Raw genomic sequence first — 18,312 nt, forward strand, 5'->3', positions numbered from 1 at the left:
TGTAACTTGGTCATAAAGATTCATCAGACGTGCTGCTTCTCCACTTTGTCATTGAACTAATTCAAGGATGAGAATAATAGGAGAAAGCAGATATGCAGAATGCTGTGCTGTAAAACATTAGAAAATATGTTATCACGTTTCAAATTAAATCTGCTTTCATTTAACCTTTTAGCAAAAACTGATAAAAATTATGCAATTAAAGAGATGTCCACTTCCCTCTCTACAGCACCTATGTAGCTGAGTTAGTGCTTCTTAACTAAGTAGCTCTACTTTAATGCTCTGGTAAAGCCTAATCCTTTTATGAGTAAGGAATATTGGTAGTTTCAAACAGCAGGTTAATCAATGAATTCTGTTAGTCAAGTTTGCTAACAATGGGAAGACAATGACTACTGATCTGTAGGTTCCCCCTCCAGCAGCCCATATTTGTCAGAATTTTTATTTAATTAAGAATTAAGTGAGCTTAAATCACTCTTAAAACCTTAAAGAATCTGACATTTCTTCTGAAAATAGTTACCTCCTTTGAATGTTTTCCTATTTACATGGAATTGCTCATGTATCTGACTAGATTGCCTGCTGTCTGTTCTTGATTGAAAGTTCGGTTTATCATTAATTTTTATATGGGTTTTAACCACAACATTTTCAATTGTGTTGTAAATGTGTTGTAGGGGTATCCCTTTTTGAGAGGCTGAGGAAAAATCTGTGTATTGTACCTTGCAAGACATTTGAGTAATACACGGTTCTAATCTTTTGCAGGTCTGGTTTGCATTTGTCAATGGCTTTTCTGGACAAATTCTTTTTGAAAGATGGTGTATAGGTCTTTACAATGTGGTAAGACAATTTGTGTGCCTTTAAGTACATTTAACCATGAATGGTTCTTGAGTAAGCAATCTTTAAGCAAATCCTCACCTCTAAAATGTTGCAATTTTTTCTTTTTAAACTACCTAGATGTTTACAGCAATGCCTCCTCTAACTCTTGGAATATTTGAGAGATCCTGCCGAAAAGAAAACATGCTGAAATACCCTGAGTTATACAAGACTTCCCAAAATGCACTGGACTTTAATACTAAGGTAGATCTTTGTAAAAATCAAAGCATAAAGCAAAAATTCATAGGAATTCAGTATAGTTACCCTTTTTATTCTATGCTGCTCATAATTAAAAATGGAGGGGATTTTTATTGCTATTATTTCCAGGTGTACACTTGTCAGTGAATGGTACAAATCATATATATATATGTATACATATATATATTCATTTTTACCAAGTATGGAAATGGACAACTAGGATTTCATTTTTTCAACCCTTTTTTTTTTCCCTGCTGGTAATAAAGCTGTCTTCTGTAGGCAGAAGTGATTAGACCTCACTGTTGCTGGGCTGTATGTATTTGTACTGTTATATGGAAATGGATTACTGAAGCCTGTGGAGAAGTGTTGCAGTGGACAATAAGAACTGTCACTAGATTTGTAGAGGGAGGGACGTGGTACTATTCTTTGTCAATTTGGAGTTGTGGTTTTATGGTTTAATTTTGAGTTTTGGGAAAAAATACTTGGGAGTCAAGAATGTGTCAGTGTGGATCAAAAGGAATCTGAAGCTACTTTTGGTGGGAATTGGGTGATGTTCATCTTAGAGAGACTAGCATAAGTAGTAGTAAAAGAACTCTTTAATACATAAAATAAAGAAAATTTCTACAGAAAATAAAGGACTCTTTAATACATAAAATAAAGAAAATTTCTACAGCATTGTCCATAAAATATCTCTTTGAAAAAACTAAGTCAAACTTGTTGAAAAAACTAAGTTTTCAAACTTGTTGAAAAAACTAAGTTTTTCAAACTCTTTTGAAAAAACTAAGTCACATGCCTGAATCTGTGATTTCATGAGTATTTGACTTTTGTAAAAGATTCTTCTAATTTTATTTCTCATAAATATAATTGTGACATTTCAAGTAATGTCATTTTATGTTGAACTTGGGGACATTTTCAATATATCCTGGAATTAAAAATGCTTACATGTGATGGTCTGTAGTAAATATGCAGAGCTGATACAGCATACTTAACTCTTGTATCTGCACCACTTGTGCTATATAACTCAAGTTACCCCAATATATACATAATTATTTGTCTAAACTATCTTTGTTCACTGAAACAGATGAGATTTTTCTCCTCCTTCCTCATTTCATCCCTTCAAAATCCACCCTGAAAGTTTGTAAGGACTCTGTAACAGAGTCGCTTGTGTCCCTGTGAATGCTTTCCAAATATGAGGCTTTTCATGGTCCCATAAATACAGACACTTTTTTGTGTTGTGATAGTTTTAATAAACAGTGTAAGTATGAGTTATAATAGCTGTTTTTCTGTTTTAAAATAAGCTTTATTTTGGTTTTTTTTATTGCACAGATGTATTGTTGACTTAATTGGAAATTCTGTGACTGTTCCCAGACAACATTTGCTATGAGTAAATGTCTACAAACTCACCAGCTACAAAATTCCCACCTATATAAGTTGAATAGTTGGTGTTGAAGATTTGGAAACATTACTGCCTTGAATATTGATGCAGATATTTGTTATGGTAAAAGGGATCAAAGGTTATGAGGTCATGACAGAGGTTAAAGGATTAGCATGGGACAAAAAGAATTGGTCAGGAAAATGGAAAAGTAGAACTAATTTTTCTTGCACCCACCTGTGCTTTCTGTCAAATAAAAACTTCTGGTAATGACATAGCAAGAAGGAGAGACAAAGGTTAATGAGTAGCACAAGTTTAAATGTGCAAAGTATTAGAGTGTAAATTGGACCATGCAACCAAGTGTAGCTGAATAATCTAACAAAAGATGTTGAGACATTGCGGAAAAATGTGAGACAGGCAACTTAATTTCAATTGTTTGAACACCTTAACACTCAAGATACACATCATTCAGTTACAGTAAAAGGCATAACAGTCAAAAGCATTGTTACTGAAAAAACCAATATTGCCATACTGAAGGAAATGGGCTACATATTTTTTATTAAGTCTTTTTATGTCATTATGCAATGTATTATGGAAAATGCTTATAGAGTGTTTTTTCTTAAACTTAATACAATCCTTTGCAGAAGGCATCTTCTACAAATGAAAATAAGTTTGAAAGTAAAGCTTCAGTTGTTCAGCAAATACACTAAAGGAATTTTAACATGATCAAATTGTGCTCCTCAAGAATGGAGTATGTAAGGAGAAATTTAAGGAAGAAACTGATATTTGTCCTTTTTAAATTCCTTTGTGTGTGGGAATATGTAGGTTAGGCATATGTGTAACTCAGGTTTTAATTTTTCTATTATCTAAATTTATTCTTATACGAAATGCAAATTATAAAAGCTAGAGTCCTTTTTAATTCCCCACTTAGAATGTAGGAATTGTTCCAGCTGTCTAGTTTAGTCTCATTTTTCTGATGATATTCCCATATTTTTATGTTTTAATTTCCATTCTGAATTGAAATTAAAAGGAGGAGATAATAAACATTTTTTTTCAAAGCATAAAAATAAACAAATGACCCATGAAGAGCTAAGAGGCAGAAAGTGCCTGTCAGTTATATTACTCCACAGTGGTGGCCTAACAAAAACACATTTTGTGAATCTAACACACGGATAAAAAGAAAGGTCAGGGTTCACAGAGCTAGTTTATTGCAAATGGTTCTCATGGATTTTCTGTTTTCTCTTTCTTAGGTTTTCTGGGTTCATTGTTTAAATGGCCTCTTCCACTCATTCATTCTGTTTTGGTTTCCACTAAAAGCCCTCCAGCATGGTAAATATTATGAAAATAAAAATATAAGTGTTGAAAAGTACAACATTTCTAAATATTGTCTTATTTCTAAGGGAAGCTTTATAAATAATAACAGTTCGGTGTGATTAAATTTCAAGATACCATTTCTAGAACTAAACCAGGTGCCATATACATAAAATGTTTTATTTAAGATCTGTGTAAAAGCAGGAATAATAATATGTACATAGACATTTAGCTATTTCAGTAGTTGATGTAAACTGAAACAAGATGGAGAAAAAGAGATTGCTATTTAATTATGCTAATTTTTATGAAATACACCACCATGGTAAATACCTCCATGATTCTAAAATGCTATGATCCCTTGTATTGTCTCTTCCATTTTGTCAACATTTAGTTTTATTGTGTGTACATTCTGTCCTGTTAGGTCAAGGTCATACTAATCTGCTAGTTTATATTTCTATGAGTGGGATTGTGGCAGAGGAACAGTGACATCTTGGACTGCTCACTCCTGTCCATCTTCTAGTTCAGCTGTTGTCTATGCTTGAGCTGCAGAAGGAAGTGGGGTGGTTGAGAGGAAAGTGGTGCTAATTAAAGGAAACTTGAAAGCACTTGCTTCCATTTCGTGGGAATGTTTGGGGCTGGAAGAGCTTTCATAAAGGTGGGGTTTTGTTTTGTTTCCAGTTTGTGGGGAGGAAAAAAACAAGTGTGTACCTCACAGATTTTCTGAAAATTAGTTCCTTTTCAGTTTTGGTGATATAGCCAAGCAGTCTGCCCTGGCATAGGGGACAGAAATGTTCTCATGGACTTTTGAAAGTGCTTAGACTAGCAGCTCAGGTCAGCTGAGTAACAGCTGCTTATGCCCTAAAAGCTTAAGGGAAAAACACACTGTGACTCCTAATGGGTAAAGAGAGGGATGTGGCAGCCTATTTTCTCTGAAAGCCCACTCACATAACATTGAATGTGAGTTCAGTGGCAATAGTTTGCATTGGAGAGATTTAGATGGCCCAGTAGGAATGAGATTCCCAAAATGTCAGTGCATACTCTAAAACCATAATCTCACATTCAAACTGAAATCTCCGTTCAAAGCTGTAGCCAATCCACGTGAGAGATTTTTGCATTACACCATGGATAAGTGTTCAGTGAGTGTCTGTGGTGATGCAGAGTAGAGTTCATTTGTGAATGGCAGAGATACCTGTACAAGCACTTGTCAGAGCTCAACCTCCTCAGCACACAAATCCTGGGCTAGAGCTGCCTTGCTGGCAAGTGGCCTCTGTGAGTCTGAACAAATTGCCTGCTGCCCTTCCCTTTCATTGCTAAAGAAAGGATGGGTAAGGGAGCAGAACTGGGATTTGGGAGAATTGTGTACATTGTGAGGTGATATAATCAGTACCTAGGATGGGTCTGGTGGTGCTCAGAGTTTTACATGAGGGAGATACAAGTACAAAAAAGAGATATGCTATTAACTAAATCACTGGTGTCTGCATGTGTAGTGAGGAAAGGGATATAATACTATTAGTTTCCTAAGGAGTACCAGAGACAGGAACTTCTGAGAACAAGTCCCTGTTTCCACCTTCTCTTAACAAAGAAGAGGTGCAGATAGATCCTGAAATATGAAAGTTATAGCTTAGCTTTGTGCATTAGAGTGCTGAGTCCCAGCACTCTGACTGGTGGAAATAGGCTCAGCTGCCTGCCTATTCCTCTGCCTTATTCTCACTTTGCTCTTTACTGCTAGGTATAGATTGTAAAGCAGTGCAGTGGTATATGAGAAGGTATTTATTAGAATGTTCAAAACCAAATCTTGAAGAAGATTAAAATCTCTTGGCACCCTTCTCTTGGTCAAATTCTACTGTTTAGTCATAGTCTTGCTTGTCCACCTATTTCTTATCTGTAAGTAGAAAATTTCAAACTGCATGTCATAGTAGTGTCTATCAAGAAATACATGATCAGAGAATAAGTATGGATTTGTAAGAATTGTTTGTCAGAATTGGCTCCATGGGACCTTACCATTGTGCAGTACACAAAATTTACACTCTGTGTAAATCTGAAGAAGCTTCTGTGAAGATTGATGTTTCACTTTTTGTATCCACATGACAGTTCATGTGGATACAAAAAGTGAAACATCAATCTTCACAGAAGCTTCTTCAGATGCAACTTTGTCAACATAAATGGGAGAAGCCAAATTTGCATGTACTAGTAAATTCACCAGGTGCTCCCTCTTTTGTATAATCTTTAAAATAAGCTACAGTCTCAGGGTTTTTTTTTTTCAGGCTTCAGTTCCTGTAGTCCTTCTTGGTGTGCTAGTCTGTCCAGGGAGAAAGTTAAACAGGGGAAGTGTCAGAAATGCAGGCAGTATCAGTAGAGCCAAGGATGCAGCTATGGTGCACTCCTCATCATGGAATGGGAGACAGCTAGGTTAAGGAGGACTTCTATCCTAGTATTTTTGTGTGAAGTTGTCCCCTGCTGTCTCTTCCAGAATATCAGTAAATACATCATTTTTTTTCTTTGTTAAACTGTCTTCACAAGTCCTGAAAAGCTTTTAGAGAGGAGCATTCTTCATCCACAACCAAAATGGATTTAATTTCAAGCATATATAAAGATGATATGCAGGCTGGAAAAACACTCAACACAAATATGAAAACATACTTAACTAGCAGTGTTTAATATAACATGTGCCAGTTGAGATAGTGGAAAATAAGTGTTTCCAACTACAGCCTGTTTTTATCAGCATTTATCACCATTTTTGTCACCTTCCTCTGTCCAGCCTAATCAGAGGAGTTAAAAATCTATCCCTTAATTCCCCCCACAGAGAAATACCTTTATTCTTCTCTTTCCCCAATACAACTTTTTTTAAAATACTTCTTTATTATTCTTTTTTTTAATTGTCTTTTATCCTTACTTACTACATACACAGCATTTAACACTCTGTATAATGTAGTAAAAAGCAATATCCCAGTGGTTAGAACCTCTACAGCAGAGTATTATAATTTTATTATTTTAGTTGCTGTATATGAACAGCCTTGAATGCTAGAAGCATTTCAAAACTGAATATGGGAAAATGCAGCCACCTCAGCACTTTTAATTGAGAATGAGGAATTTCCTCATAGTAATTCAGTTGTTGATCATCCCATGTCTAAAAAAACATTTGACAGAACTGGGATCAGAAAAGCTTATGCTGTAAAAATACTCACGAACTTCTAATAAATAATGGAAAATTCACTGCTTTAGAGTCTTAAACTTAGGAAACGTGGTTTTTATGAAAATATGATTTTTTATGAAAATGCGTCTCTTGAGAGCTCTGACTCTGCATAACTGATGTGTGTGTGTGTGTGTGTTTCCATATGTGCCAAATGGGTATGTACTTATATGAATCCACATATTTGAGTTGGGTAAATTTTGAAAATTTTATGAATGACAAGCATCTCAAGAATTTAAACTGAGTATATTTTGTATTTTTACTGAAGTTGAATTCAGAAATATGCATAAGAGCAAAGATAAGTTTCCATACCAAAAATAACAGAATTTATGAAAGTCTGACTCTAAGCCTTCTGCTTACTTACATGTTATAAGCAATATATACTATAACCATTTTATTTCACATCTTTCTGATGATAAGAGTTTATATCTGATATTAAAAGAAACTCTTAATTGCACTCTACTGAATACAAAGTTGGTTTTATTGGTCTATGGTGTCACAGAAAGTTCCTGTTTCCTGCATAATCCCTGAAGTCACTGAAAGTTTTAGAGCACTAAACATGATACAAGTCATAGTTCTCTAGTGTTCAGTGCAGTTCAAGGTGAAATCTCTAAGTACCCTGTAGAAAGTGCTGCCATCTCTTTTGTATCAAAATTAAGATCATATATAGTCCTTTTGTGGATGTTGAAATGTTTTTATTTTAATCCGTGTTTCCTTTTCCAGGCACTGTATTCGGCAATGGCAGAACTTCTGATTACCTGCTCCTGGGTAACACTGTATACACTGTAAGTCTACATTGGCTCTAACTATTTTGAAGATATCCTGCTACTATTACTATTAATTCTATTCATAGAAGACTTAGTGCAGTGCCTCAAAAAGTGCCTTAAGAAATGGCTCTTGAATGACTCTTCAAGAAGATTTGGAGTGCACTTTGTGTACTAATTTCAGTTTTTAAAACAAAGCATTTTAATAAAGATGCAGAAGATACATTTGTTCTTTACTGTTAACTCTCTGGTTTTTTAAATAATGGGAATTCTAATTCCCTAATTAGCATGCTTATTAATTTTGTTTAAGCATTTGCATTGGAGAAATCTCAGGTTGTTGATTATAGAAGTGGTTTGTGGGCTTCTGATGATACAATCCTGTTCTCTCTCTTAATTTAACATGAGGCCTTAAAAGAGGTAATCAGTCATACTGAATAAAGGTTGTGCCTCCCTTTTCAGAGGCAGTCAAACCACCAGAAATACACCTGATCCATACCTAACAGTAAATTTCTGTTGCTCTCATAGGTAGTAGTCATAATTGGTTTTTTTCCTTTTAATCTTTTATCTCCTAGAATAAATCAGTAAAGCTAAATATGTGCTTTTCACTTACTAGATATGAATGTTACTCAATAGTGGGTTTTCCAAGATCTGTCTTAGAAACAAAATTAGATTTATGCTCCTCTGTTCTTCAATGTTAAAAGTTTAATTAATTTTTCAAGTTCTTCACTGTTGGCAGGTGCAAAAAAGAAATTAATTCTTCCATTAAAGTAAGGGGCTGTAATATGAATTCACATCAAAATCACTTCTTTGGGGAATAAGGAAACAGCATAACTGAAATAAAAGGAAAATATTCTAGACACATGCTAAAACAGAGGTCACAATGCTGCTCATATGTCACATTCTGCAACTGCTTCTCAACTAGAAGAGCTGAAACTTGACCATCTTGAGAGGTAGTTAATTTCTTGCTACTAACCTGCAAAATGCTCAAGAATTTCCCCAAAAAAACCCTATTTTCCTTCACTTCAGGTTAAAAGTCTGGGGAAATAGAGAAGTTACAATTGATGGTTTCCTGCTCTTGCTCAGGAATTCAAGGAAATCTGGGACAAACATGATTTTTGGAGAGATTTTCAAAATTAGGGTGGAGAGTTTAATTTTTTCTTTAAATCTGTTTTTGTGAGGTATATGAGTAGTAACAGTTGTCAGTCATATCAAAATTCTGAAGCTAAGGTAATTCTCATTTCTCATACTGTTTACAATGTGGTTTTCAGACATCTGTAGTCATCAGTTCTGCAAAAGTCAATAAGAAAGGAATTCAGGAGTTGATACAGTTTCGTTTCTTTGGATCCACAAATAAAATTCAGAAATATGCAATGATTCATAGTATGTCCTGGAATTATTTCTTTAAACATAAATTCCAAAGAGGAATCGAGTGCTGTGAAAATATCTGTATGACCATTTTGGAGAGTCTTTTGTTTAAAAAAAAATCTCAGTCTTTATACAGAATACCAGTTTGAGTTCTTGCTCCCTGGGTAGGATTTAGAGCACTATTGAAGCAGAGGAGGGAGCAATAAACCCCATATTCCTGAGGGAGTGGCTCTGTGTAGTTGGTGATTTTGTTAGCAGTATCAGATCTGATCCCATCACAGGTCAGTACAGGCTCTATACTCACAATGTGCATCTCCTTTTATAGAGATCTGTAGTGTTTGTTTTGTGTATACATTTTGTCTATGCAGCAGCAATGTTTGATCTTATCCTGAAGGATGTTTACTTCTCTTATGACTGACCCAACTAGCGAACAAGTGTACCAAAGGAGTTTGTTTGGGTTATTTTTCCATAACTTTTTTTCATGCATCCAAATACAGAACCCAAACTGGATAGACCAAGCCAATTATAATACTCATAATCATCCTCAATTTTCTTCTAATTAGATTTCACACATGTTTTAGATAATGAAATTGTGGTGGTGTGAGGTTGGTTTTTTTTGTCCTTAATAGTACAGTTGAAATAGGAGATTTCAGGATTTCAGAATTGAAAGTATAAGCGTATAGGTGGAAGCTTTCTTGCAGTGTTTGTATCCTTCTGTGCACCAGACAGAGTGAAAGATTTGTCATACATATTTAACTAGTTGCTTCAGCTTCTGATTGAAGTACATTTCTTCTGAATTTCTGAGGCTGCTTGAAGTTCAATACAAACAGACTCACTGACAACCAGTGCTGCCAAGTTGTCCAACAAGCTAGAATTTAAAGTGTAGCTGTTAGAGTTGGAGCTTGGTCTTTGTGACTCCTTTTATCAGCCTCATATTCTTCAGATTACATGTAAAGCAAAACTTGTGATACACATCCACAAGTGAGTTACAAAATGTCATAACTATATCTGTGGCAAACAGAAAACTTGCTTGAGTGAATTTCAAAGGAGGGAGATAAACAACTTTCCTAGATCAACTAGTCCTTTCTGTAGGATTATAAACTTTCTCCTGTTGCTCATCTGTAAGATAAAATGGAGCATGTCCTACAAACGTGATGTTTTCAGAGACTGCTGTATAAAAGGTATAAAGATGAGAAAAGGGTAAAGATCAGAGGGAATAATGAAAATGACATAACAAACTTACTCAACATGTTATTTGTATGCAGAACATAAGTCTTCTATTACCAACATTTCACTCAGGCTTTTCAGGGTTTGGTGCAGATGACTCATTTACTGATGAAGTGAACAAAACTTTTGGTTGTGTTTTAAGTTTAGATTAATGTAAACTTGAACAATTGCAAGCCTCCTTCAGTCCAGCATCTGTGTCTTCTAAATCTGTCTTGGTGTACAAAGTTGTAGTCATCCTGTCTGTAACTAGAGTGCCTTCAGTCTCTACTGAAGAGGACTACTACAATTTTCACGAACCTTTCTGTGTAACCTAAATGCCATCAATAAAGATGCCAACACCTTTGTAAGAGCCAGACTTACAGAGTTCTAAGAAGCAAGGATAAGATTTCTAATGCAAAAGAAGAGTTTTCCAAATCAAGGGAGTGGCCATTATTAATGGAATCTAGTAATTCTTAATGTTCTATTATTAGCTTATTACTGGGTTGTATCCTTAAATCTTCTAGTAGTAATTTACTTTTTCTTGTCTTCTCCTGAAAGTTTAACCAAACTAATAATTTCTGTGTGTTAAGATTGGCATATTAAGAATACTCTCTCTGTCTTTCTCTCCTGAAGTTTGTGGTTCTGACTGTGTGTTTGAAGGCTGGATTAGAGACCTCATATTGGACTTTGGTAAGCAAATGTCTTTACCATATTCTCATATGTTCTGTGAAATATGATGGATGAATAATTGTATTGTTTTCTTCTTACTTTTATATATTGCACCCATTTAAGAGTTTGTCAGTAGCAAACTGTGGTTACTGTGTGGAAGGACAGAATATCCACATTCAAAAAATAATGCTCAATATTGAAAATTACGACAGATGTAATACTTAAACTAGAAAAATCAAATTACTCTGGACTTACTGTAACTGAATTTAAATTGGCTTAAAATGCAGTAATATTGCTGCTGATAGTATCATTTTCCTTTAAGAAATAGCTAACTGAAGTAGTAGAGTTAAATTAATACAAGGCATGGAAATTTAACCCAATATATCAATATAGCATTGTAAATACTAGGTAGCAAAGATGTTATGTTATAATGCATCTATGATAATTGTTCTTTTTTTGTTCGTTTCAACAGTTCAGCCACATAGCAATCTGGGGAAGCATTGCACTTTGGGTAGTGTTTTTTGGAATCTACTCTTCTTTGTGGCCGGTCATTCCTATGGCACCGGATATGTCAGGAGAGGTAAAAATATATTTTAACTACCAACCAAATGTGTGGAAAAAATATTGTTTCAGTCTGTAGTACAGACTTAATCTTTATTGGATCCTTCTGCTAAGTAGAGGTGCATATGTCATTCTGTCTTTTATACCTTCAATATGGCAACCATGTTTATTTAAAATACAATAAATTTTTTCTCTTGTAAAAATGGAGCTCAGCTAACAGGCTGTGAGTATATGGTCTAATGAGAAAGAATAGACAGGTAATCTGTTTTGCAGTTCTTAGGTAAGCTTTAGTTTTCTGTAGAAAAGTCTTACCAAATGCAGTTCTCAGAATTATAGTGCTTATTTTTCTGGAGCGTTTTTTTATAATGAAGTAACCAATAGTTGCCTGGTTAAGGCTGTTTTTAATCTTGAATTTTACAAATTTTCCAAGTAAATTTCTGTAAAAATGCCTCAGAAAAATTTGAGGTTCCATAACATTGCATTAACTGCTTGTCAGGAGCACTTCCTTGTTGATTAATGTGCTGCTTGGAATGCATTATTCTAATGTATCTTTAACCTTTTGATGGTAATTAGTGGTTTCTCATTCATTTTTAATTGCATTTGTGTAAACCTGATCTGAATATTCCAGATTGGATTGAATCTGTAAAAGATGCTTATTTGCTACCTTATCTGATTTAATTGGAGCTGCAGTCCCAAATTCTCAGTACCATTCAGTTCCAGAAACGTCTGAAGAAATAATTTCCCAGACACTAATGTCTGCTTCTGGGTGAGACCAGTACCTCCTGAACTGAGAAGTTTGATGTCCATTCTCAGTGGGAATCAGAAACTGAGAATACTTGCTTGAGTCAGAAGGATATTCTTCTAATGGTTCTCAAAGCATATCAGCTAAATCAAGCCTTACACCAGTAAAAGAGTGAGTCCCTTTAACTCCACCACCACTGTGATATAATTCAGCAATTTAAAAATTTATGTAGTATTTGGAAAATGTAGGTGCATATCTCTCCCTCTCTTGAAAGTAATTAAGACTCATAAATCCAACCTCTTTTTTAAACTGTTAAAGGAAAAAATAGTCTATAGGCATTTTTGTAACTATTACATTTTAATGGAAAGCACAAGGTGTTACATTATATACTTGGACACCTAAGGCAAAGAATTTGAAATTACACAATTTCTAGCTGGTTTTCCTCTGTATCATAGTGTCTAACACATGTATATATGTAGATTTTGTACATTACCACATTGCCTCCAGTACTCAAAACTAATTCTGTATATTATTTTAAATTAAAGTAATCTAAGCTATCGTACTTCAGCATTTTTCTTCATATATACTGTATTTTATAGAAGAAACAATGTTTTTGGAATTTGCTGGTTTTAGAGATTTTGTAAAAACTTGATAGCTTTTAAGACACCAGAACTTTCATGGTGATAAGCACAGTGGAAACAAAATGGAGTGTTATACCTTGTGTGGCATAAGGGTGGACACTTCACTATTGAAATAACAGTGTTATAGTTGGTACATTTTCAGAGCCTGAAGTTACTGTGAAAACACCTGGTGTTGAGGGAGTGTAATTCCTGTGATCTCCTAGAAACAGTTCTTCATTAAAGAGATCTAGCTGTCAACAAAAATAATACTCTTAGGCTTTAAATTCAACATTGTGCCAAGTAGTCTGACTTATGAACCTAAAATCATTTCTTTGTTGTGATAAAACTTTATCTGTACTTGAAATGGGTAGTCTTAATTTGTTGGTGTGTTTGTTTGTGCATGTATGCATATATAGTAGTTTTGATGTGTGTATGTGCATGAAGTTGTTCAAAGGGGGGTGGTGTTGACTGAGGTTGGTTTTGTTTCCTTTCTAGGAATATATTTCAATGTCTATGATGTCAGAATAAAGTCTTCTGAAAGTATCATAGGCCAGTAAAGCTTATGTTCAAAACTCTTGTCTAGCTTTTTGTGCTGCACTCTGTGTGGCTAAAAGTCCTGTTGATGCATCCTGCAGCTCAGACTGGAAGCAGGATTTCTCTAAGCTTTCCTGGAAGTTCCTCTACTGACTGAGTGGTCTCTGGCAGGGCAGAATTCACTGAGTTTCTCTGCAGCAAATCAGGCCTTCCAAAAGTATTGAAACTAAGAGATTCATGGATTTATCTGTGCAAAAAAATGTGATGTGACAGAAACAAATCCATATAAGCAATTCTACTTGCATGTGCAAATACTGCTTGCCTGATTTCTTCAAATGTGTGAGTCAGACTTGAAAAATTCATCTACGTATTGGCAAAAGTTAGTGTCAAAAGCTGACGTCTGCTTTTAGCTTTTTGTCCATTTTAGCTGGTATGATATGAGAAATTATGCTGAAGGGGACTTTCATGCATTTTTTCCCCAAATGTGTTCATTAAAAATTCCCCCTTTTTAATAAACTTCAAATTTATAAGGATATATAGTTGCAGATTACTAACTTCAGTCCTTAGAATGTTTAAAAGTATTCTCTTTCTTCTTCTTAGAGCTGGTAACAATTCTGTCATAGTAGGTTTATAGTCTTTCCAGTCTGTATTCTTAACATAATATTCATCCAACAATTAAGTTCCAGCTAGATGGTGTCTTCTGCAAACATATTTTTCATGTCTTCTTTGAGATAGAAAAGCACCTAATGAAACATTCTGGTAAGGATTCAGTTCTTCTTCATATTAATGTCATGAAAATAGTAAGATTCTTCCTGCTTATTTCTGGTTCTGTTCCAAGAAAATAAAATTCTATTGCTCTTGAGGGGGAGAGAAAAAGCATAATGGAGGTGATGGAAAATTCATTCATTGGATGCAGAGGAATGTTTTAATCTAAATATTTTGAAACTCTTTTTTTGTATCCATTCCTATAAAATATTCAACTCTGATAAATGTATTTCTATGGAGACACTGCAAGGTATTGACTCAAGAAAAAACTGAGTTGTAACAGAAGAAAAGTCAGTTCATGCTGCTAATACTCTTATGTTTGAGCACTAAAGGTAGTGACCCAAAGTTAAAGCATAAGAGTTGTTGGTTTGTGTTCATCTTTTACTATCCAACCATCATCCAGTCACTTACTGAACAAAGAAACAAATATATCACCTATATTTGCAAGTTTTTCTGACTTTTTACACTAATTGTTTCCATCCTTTTGTGTATTTTTCCAATTATACAGAAGATAATTAAAGTTGGCTTTTACTGTATTGTTCCAATTATACAGAAGATAATTAAAGTTGGCTTTTCATATAGGTTGCTGTATGTTGGTATCACAGAAGGAAAGATTGCAGAATGCTGTGCTCTAAAAGAAAATACAGTAAAGTGAAAAATTATGAAAGTTACAGCATTTTTTTCTCTGTTGTCTAGGCTACTAGACCCCTTTCCTTGACATGTTCCTAATAGTATAATCAAGTGTATTTTTCTGTCTCTCTCTTCTGCTGAGTTTTCCCAGAACAAAAACACACAGGGCCCCCCTTGATCCAAAATGTCCAGTTCATCTAGCATGCTGAGACAATTCTGGCATCAAGACCTTTGTTTTCTGGTTTTCCCAGACTGGTTGATCTGCACTAGGCAAACACTCATCCACCTATACAGTACTATTTCTCACAGTGTGGGAACTACATGGCTCTCCATGGTGCAGTAGTCCTAAGTCCTGTAAGTACTGATAACTTATTGTCAAACAGGTAGTGCACCAAAAGAACTGCAATTTGACTTCTTACTCACATAAATAAGGTATCCTGGCACAGGTCTTCTGATATGAGTAACTGGTAGTTCTGTAGCTGATTATCTGTTAGAGATTGATAGTAGATGTCTGGGTTATAGTAGCTTTCCATATTCTGAAACCAGTTACATCTTGCCAAACTTAAAACAGTTTCTATTCCAGTTGTGGGGTTTTTTTCTTAAAGAAATAAAGTTCCAAGTGAAGAAAACTTCATTCATTTTCCCTTACTGATGATGTTCAGATGAAAACTGTCAGTTCACCATTGTCTTTTGGCAGACACAGGCTAGAAGGAAAAATGGATGAAAACCATGAGAGAAGCAATGGTCTTTATGAAGATGAAGAAAATGGAAAAATAGGCCATAAAACTGAAGAAGGATATGTGATAAAAAGGGGTGATAACCTAAGTAATTAATTATGTTGTATAGTATGTGTAGCTAGTTCAGGTACTGTAGCAAATCAACTTCATGAGTCTTTTAGTAGAAACAAGACATAAATATTTTATCATTAATTAAGTAGAACTTACTGTTTACTTTCTTATTATTTTGCTTGTGCTTTACAATCACCCATTCAAAAATTACTTTCCTTGAGTTTATTCTGGGACTATATTCTTCTAGTCTTTGACACAGATCCTAAGAAACTGAGAATTTAACTTCTATTTACTTATAACAAAATATTAAAATACCTTTTCTGCAAGGAGGATTTTGGTAGTAGTAGCAAAACACTATTTCTGTGAGAAGAAATGGGGATGCACAGCTTATAAGAGAGAAATACTGAAAACATTTCAAAAGCTTTCATTGAGTTTATAACAACTTTGCATCTTCTGTAGCATACAGAGGATATTTTTATTATATTAAAATTTGCATTACATCTGCAGGAATGTTTATTCATGCATTTGCTTTCTGTCAGTACCGTATAGTATGGAAGCATGTGAACAAGGAACTTTGTGGGTTATTTTCTTAATATTTTACTAGTAAAGACTGTGCTCTTAAATACAGATGCGCAGGAAAGAAAGGGGAAAAAAACAACATAAAATTATTTTTAGGCATTTTTTGGCTAGGTTTAACACTGTATATTTTGACCCCTTCATTAAAAAGTTGCATTTAATTTCAAAAGAAAGGTTTCACTTCAGAATAGAAGAAAACTTTTATTGTGGACTTGAAAAAAATCAACTGTCTTTCTACTACATTGATAATAATTAGGTTGATACCTCTATATATAATATTAACAAATAAATAATTTAAATATACTTTCAAAATATTTTAAACAACTTACGGTATTTTCTGTTTAAGCCAGATGAAGTTTGCATAAGTTTTTTAAAGTAAATGCCAAGTCTGTTCATATTTGATAAATGCTTTGCAGGTGTATTTTCTTTTTTCTTTTAAACTCTTCAATACAGAGAAAACTATTCTGTGATACTGAACAAAATGGATTTTTTATCTTCAGGGAATTGCCAGAAGTTTCCTGCTGTCCATGTTTTGTCATATCTGTATAATGACTGCATAAATAAATGAAGCTGTGATTAAATTTTCTATGTTTTTATATCTTTGTAATCCTTTTGCAATAATTGCTTTAACTAATGAAATTTCTGTAACTTACATCACCTAATAACAGCAACCTCCATTCATCTGTCAGTAGGCTGTAAAGCTGCAAGAACCTTCCATTAGTGCTTCCATCCTTGCAGTTAATAGGTCTGCTTTTCCTTTAAGTCTTCTTAAAAAAAGCAGACAAATTTTTTAAATTATAAAAATAGATACTTTTCTAAACTAATATGATTATCTCTTTCTTGAAAAAATCTGGTTATGGTCTGAATTGCAAACCTGTAATTGAGGAGGGGAGAAAAACAAATCAATCTGTAATGCTCCTTGTTACTGTTCTGTGCTCTGAATTGTTAGACCTCTTTTTTTACACCTATATGATTAATAAGATAGCTTAGAATAATAATACTTTACTTGAATAAGAAGTATGACATGGATACTCAAGCAAAAGTTCAGTATCCACAGAACTTTTTAATTTATGGTTGTACTGTAGACAATGCACTGTAAAGTTCTCCAGAGCACCATCTGTTTCTGCTCTGCCTGACCCAGGGGATTTATAAAACTACTGGCGGAAATTGGAGTTAAGGTCCAAGCATGTATTTTACAGAATTTAAGATCATTTGATTGAGGTTTTCAGAAGTCTTGTGAAAAACAGTAATATTTCTTTTGGGAAGATTTAGCTGCACTATGTAGAAAAGGTGTTTTAGAATATACTATACTGACAGCATTGTTTTCTTAAATATTGCTTCTCTCTATATTATGCCAAGTACCCTGCTTATATGAAATCATGCTTATTAAAATATTAGATATGCATCCTTTAATGCCTTTACTACATTGAGGTTTTTTACAGAAAAACACATTCAAAAAATAATTTTTTGAAACTGTAGATGCTTTGGTCTCTAATGAAAAGGTCTTCTCTAGTAAGATGTTTGTCTAAAGTTTGATCCAAAAGTGGGAATTGGTTTTAGTCTCATGTAGAGCAAAGCCTACAAAGCAAAGTATTTAGGATAGAATACAATCATAGAACAGCTGAACAGGTCTCTGGAGGTCATCTTGTCTAAAGCTTCTGACACTGCACTGAATTGCCCCGGACTGTGTCCAGGCAGCTTTTGAGTGTTACCAAGGATGGAGACACTACAACATTTCTGAAAAACCTATGTCCCTGTTCAGTCACCCTCACAGTGAAAGGCTCTCTTGATCTTCAGATTCAAGTTTTAGTTTGCTCTCCTTGCCTCTTGTGCCATGACAGGGCTTCACTGGAAACAGCCTGTCTCTGTCTTTGCACCCTCCACTCAGGGTGAGAGATCTCCCAAAGCCTTCTCTTAGGCTATAGTCCCAGCTATCTCAGGTTTCTCTCCTGTATGAGACACTTCAGGACATTGGACTAATCTCGGTTTATCTGTGTTTCTTGTGCTGGGGAGCCCAGAACTGGAGACTTCCCTAGGCATGACTTCATCAGTGCTGAGTCAAGGGGACCTGCCTTCCCCTCTGCTGGCAATATTTTGTCTAATGAAGCCAAAAAATACCATTCACTTTCTTTGTCACAAGGACCCATTTCTGGCTCA

The 18,312-nt window shown here is 34.6% G+C and overlaps 1 protein-coding gene across 5 annotated transcripts in view; it reads left to right on the top strand.

Moving 5' to 3' along the window:
* ATP8A1 (ATPase phospholipid transporting 8A1) overlaps window positions 1–18,312 on the top strand; it is a 103,026-nt gene that overhangs the window by 66,669 nt on the left and 18,045 nt on the right. For all 5 annotated transcript variants that reach the window (XM_071432471.1, XM_071432473.1, XM_071432470.1 and 2 more), the window contains 6 exons: window positions 754–828; window positions 946–1,068; window positions 3,685–3,763; window positions 7,659–7,720; window positions 10,904–10,960; window positions 11,412–11,519. In XM_071432471.1, the coding sequence (XP_071288572.1) occupies window positions 754–828; window positions 946–1,068; window positions 3,685–3,763; window positions 7,659–7,720; window positions 10,904–10,960; window positions 11,412–11,519 (504 nt within the window). The remainder of the gene's footprint in view (window positions 1–753; window positions 829–945; window positions 1,069–3,684; window positions 3,764–7,658; window positions 7,721–10,903; window positions 10,961–11,411; window positions 11,520–18,312) is intronic.

The sequence above is a fragment of the Agelaius tricolor genome, unplaced genomic scaffold, assembly GCF_023055355.1.
Source record: "Agelaius tricolor isolate 1412-34295 unplaced genomic scaffold, bAgeTri1.0.p SCAF_8, whole genome shotgun sequence".
In the NCBI taxonomy this organism is placed as follows: domain Eukaryota; kingdom Metazoa; phylum Chordata; class Aves; order Passeriformes; family Icteridae; genus Agelaius; species Agelaius tricolor.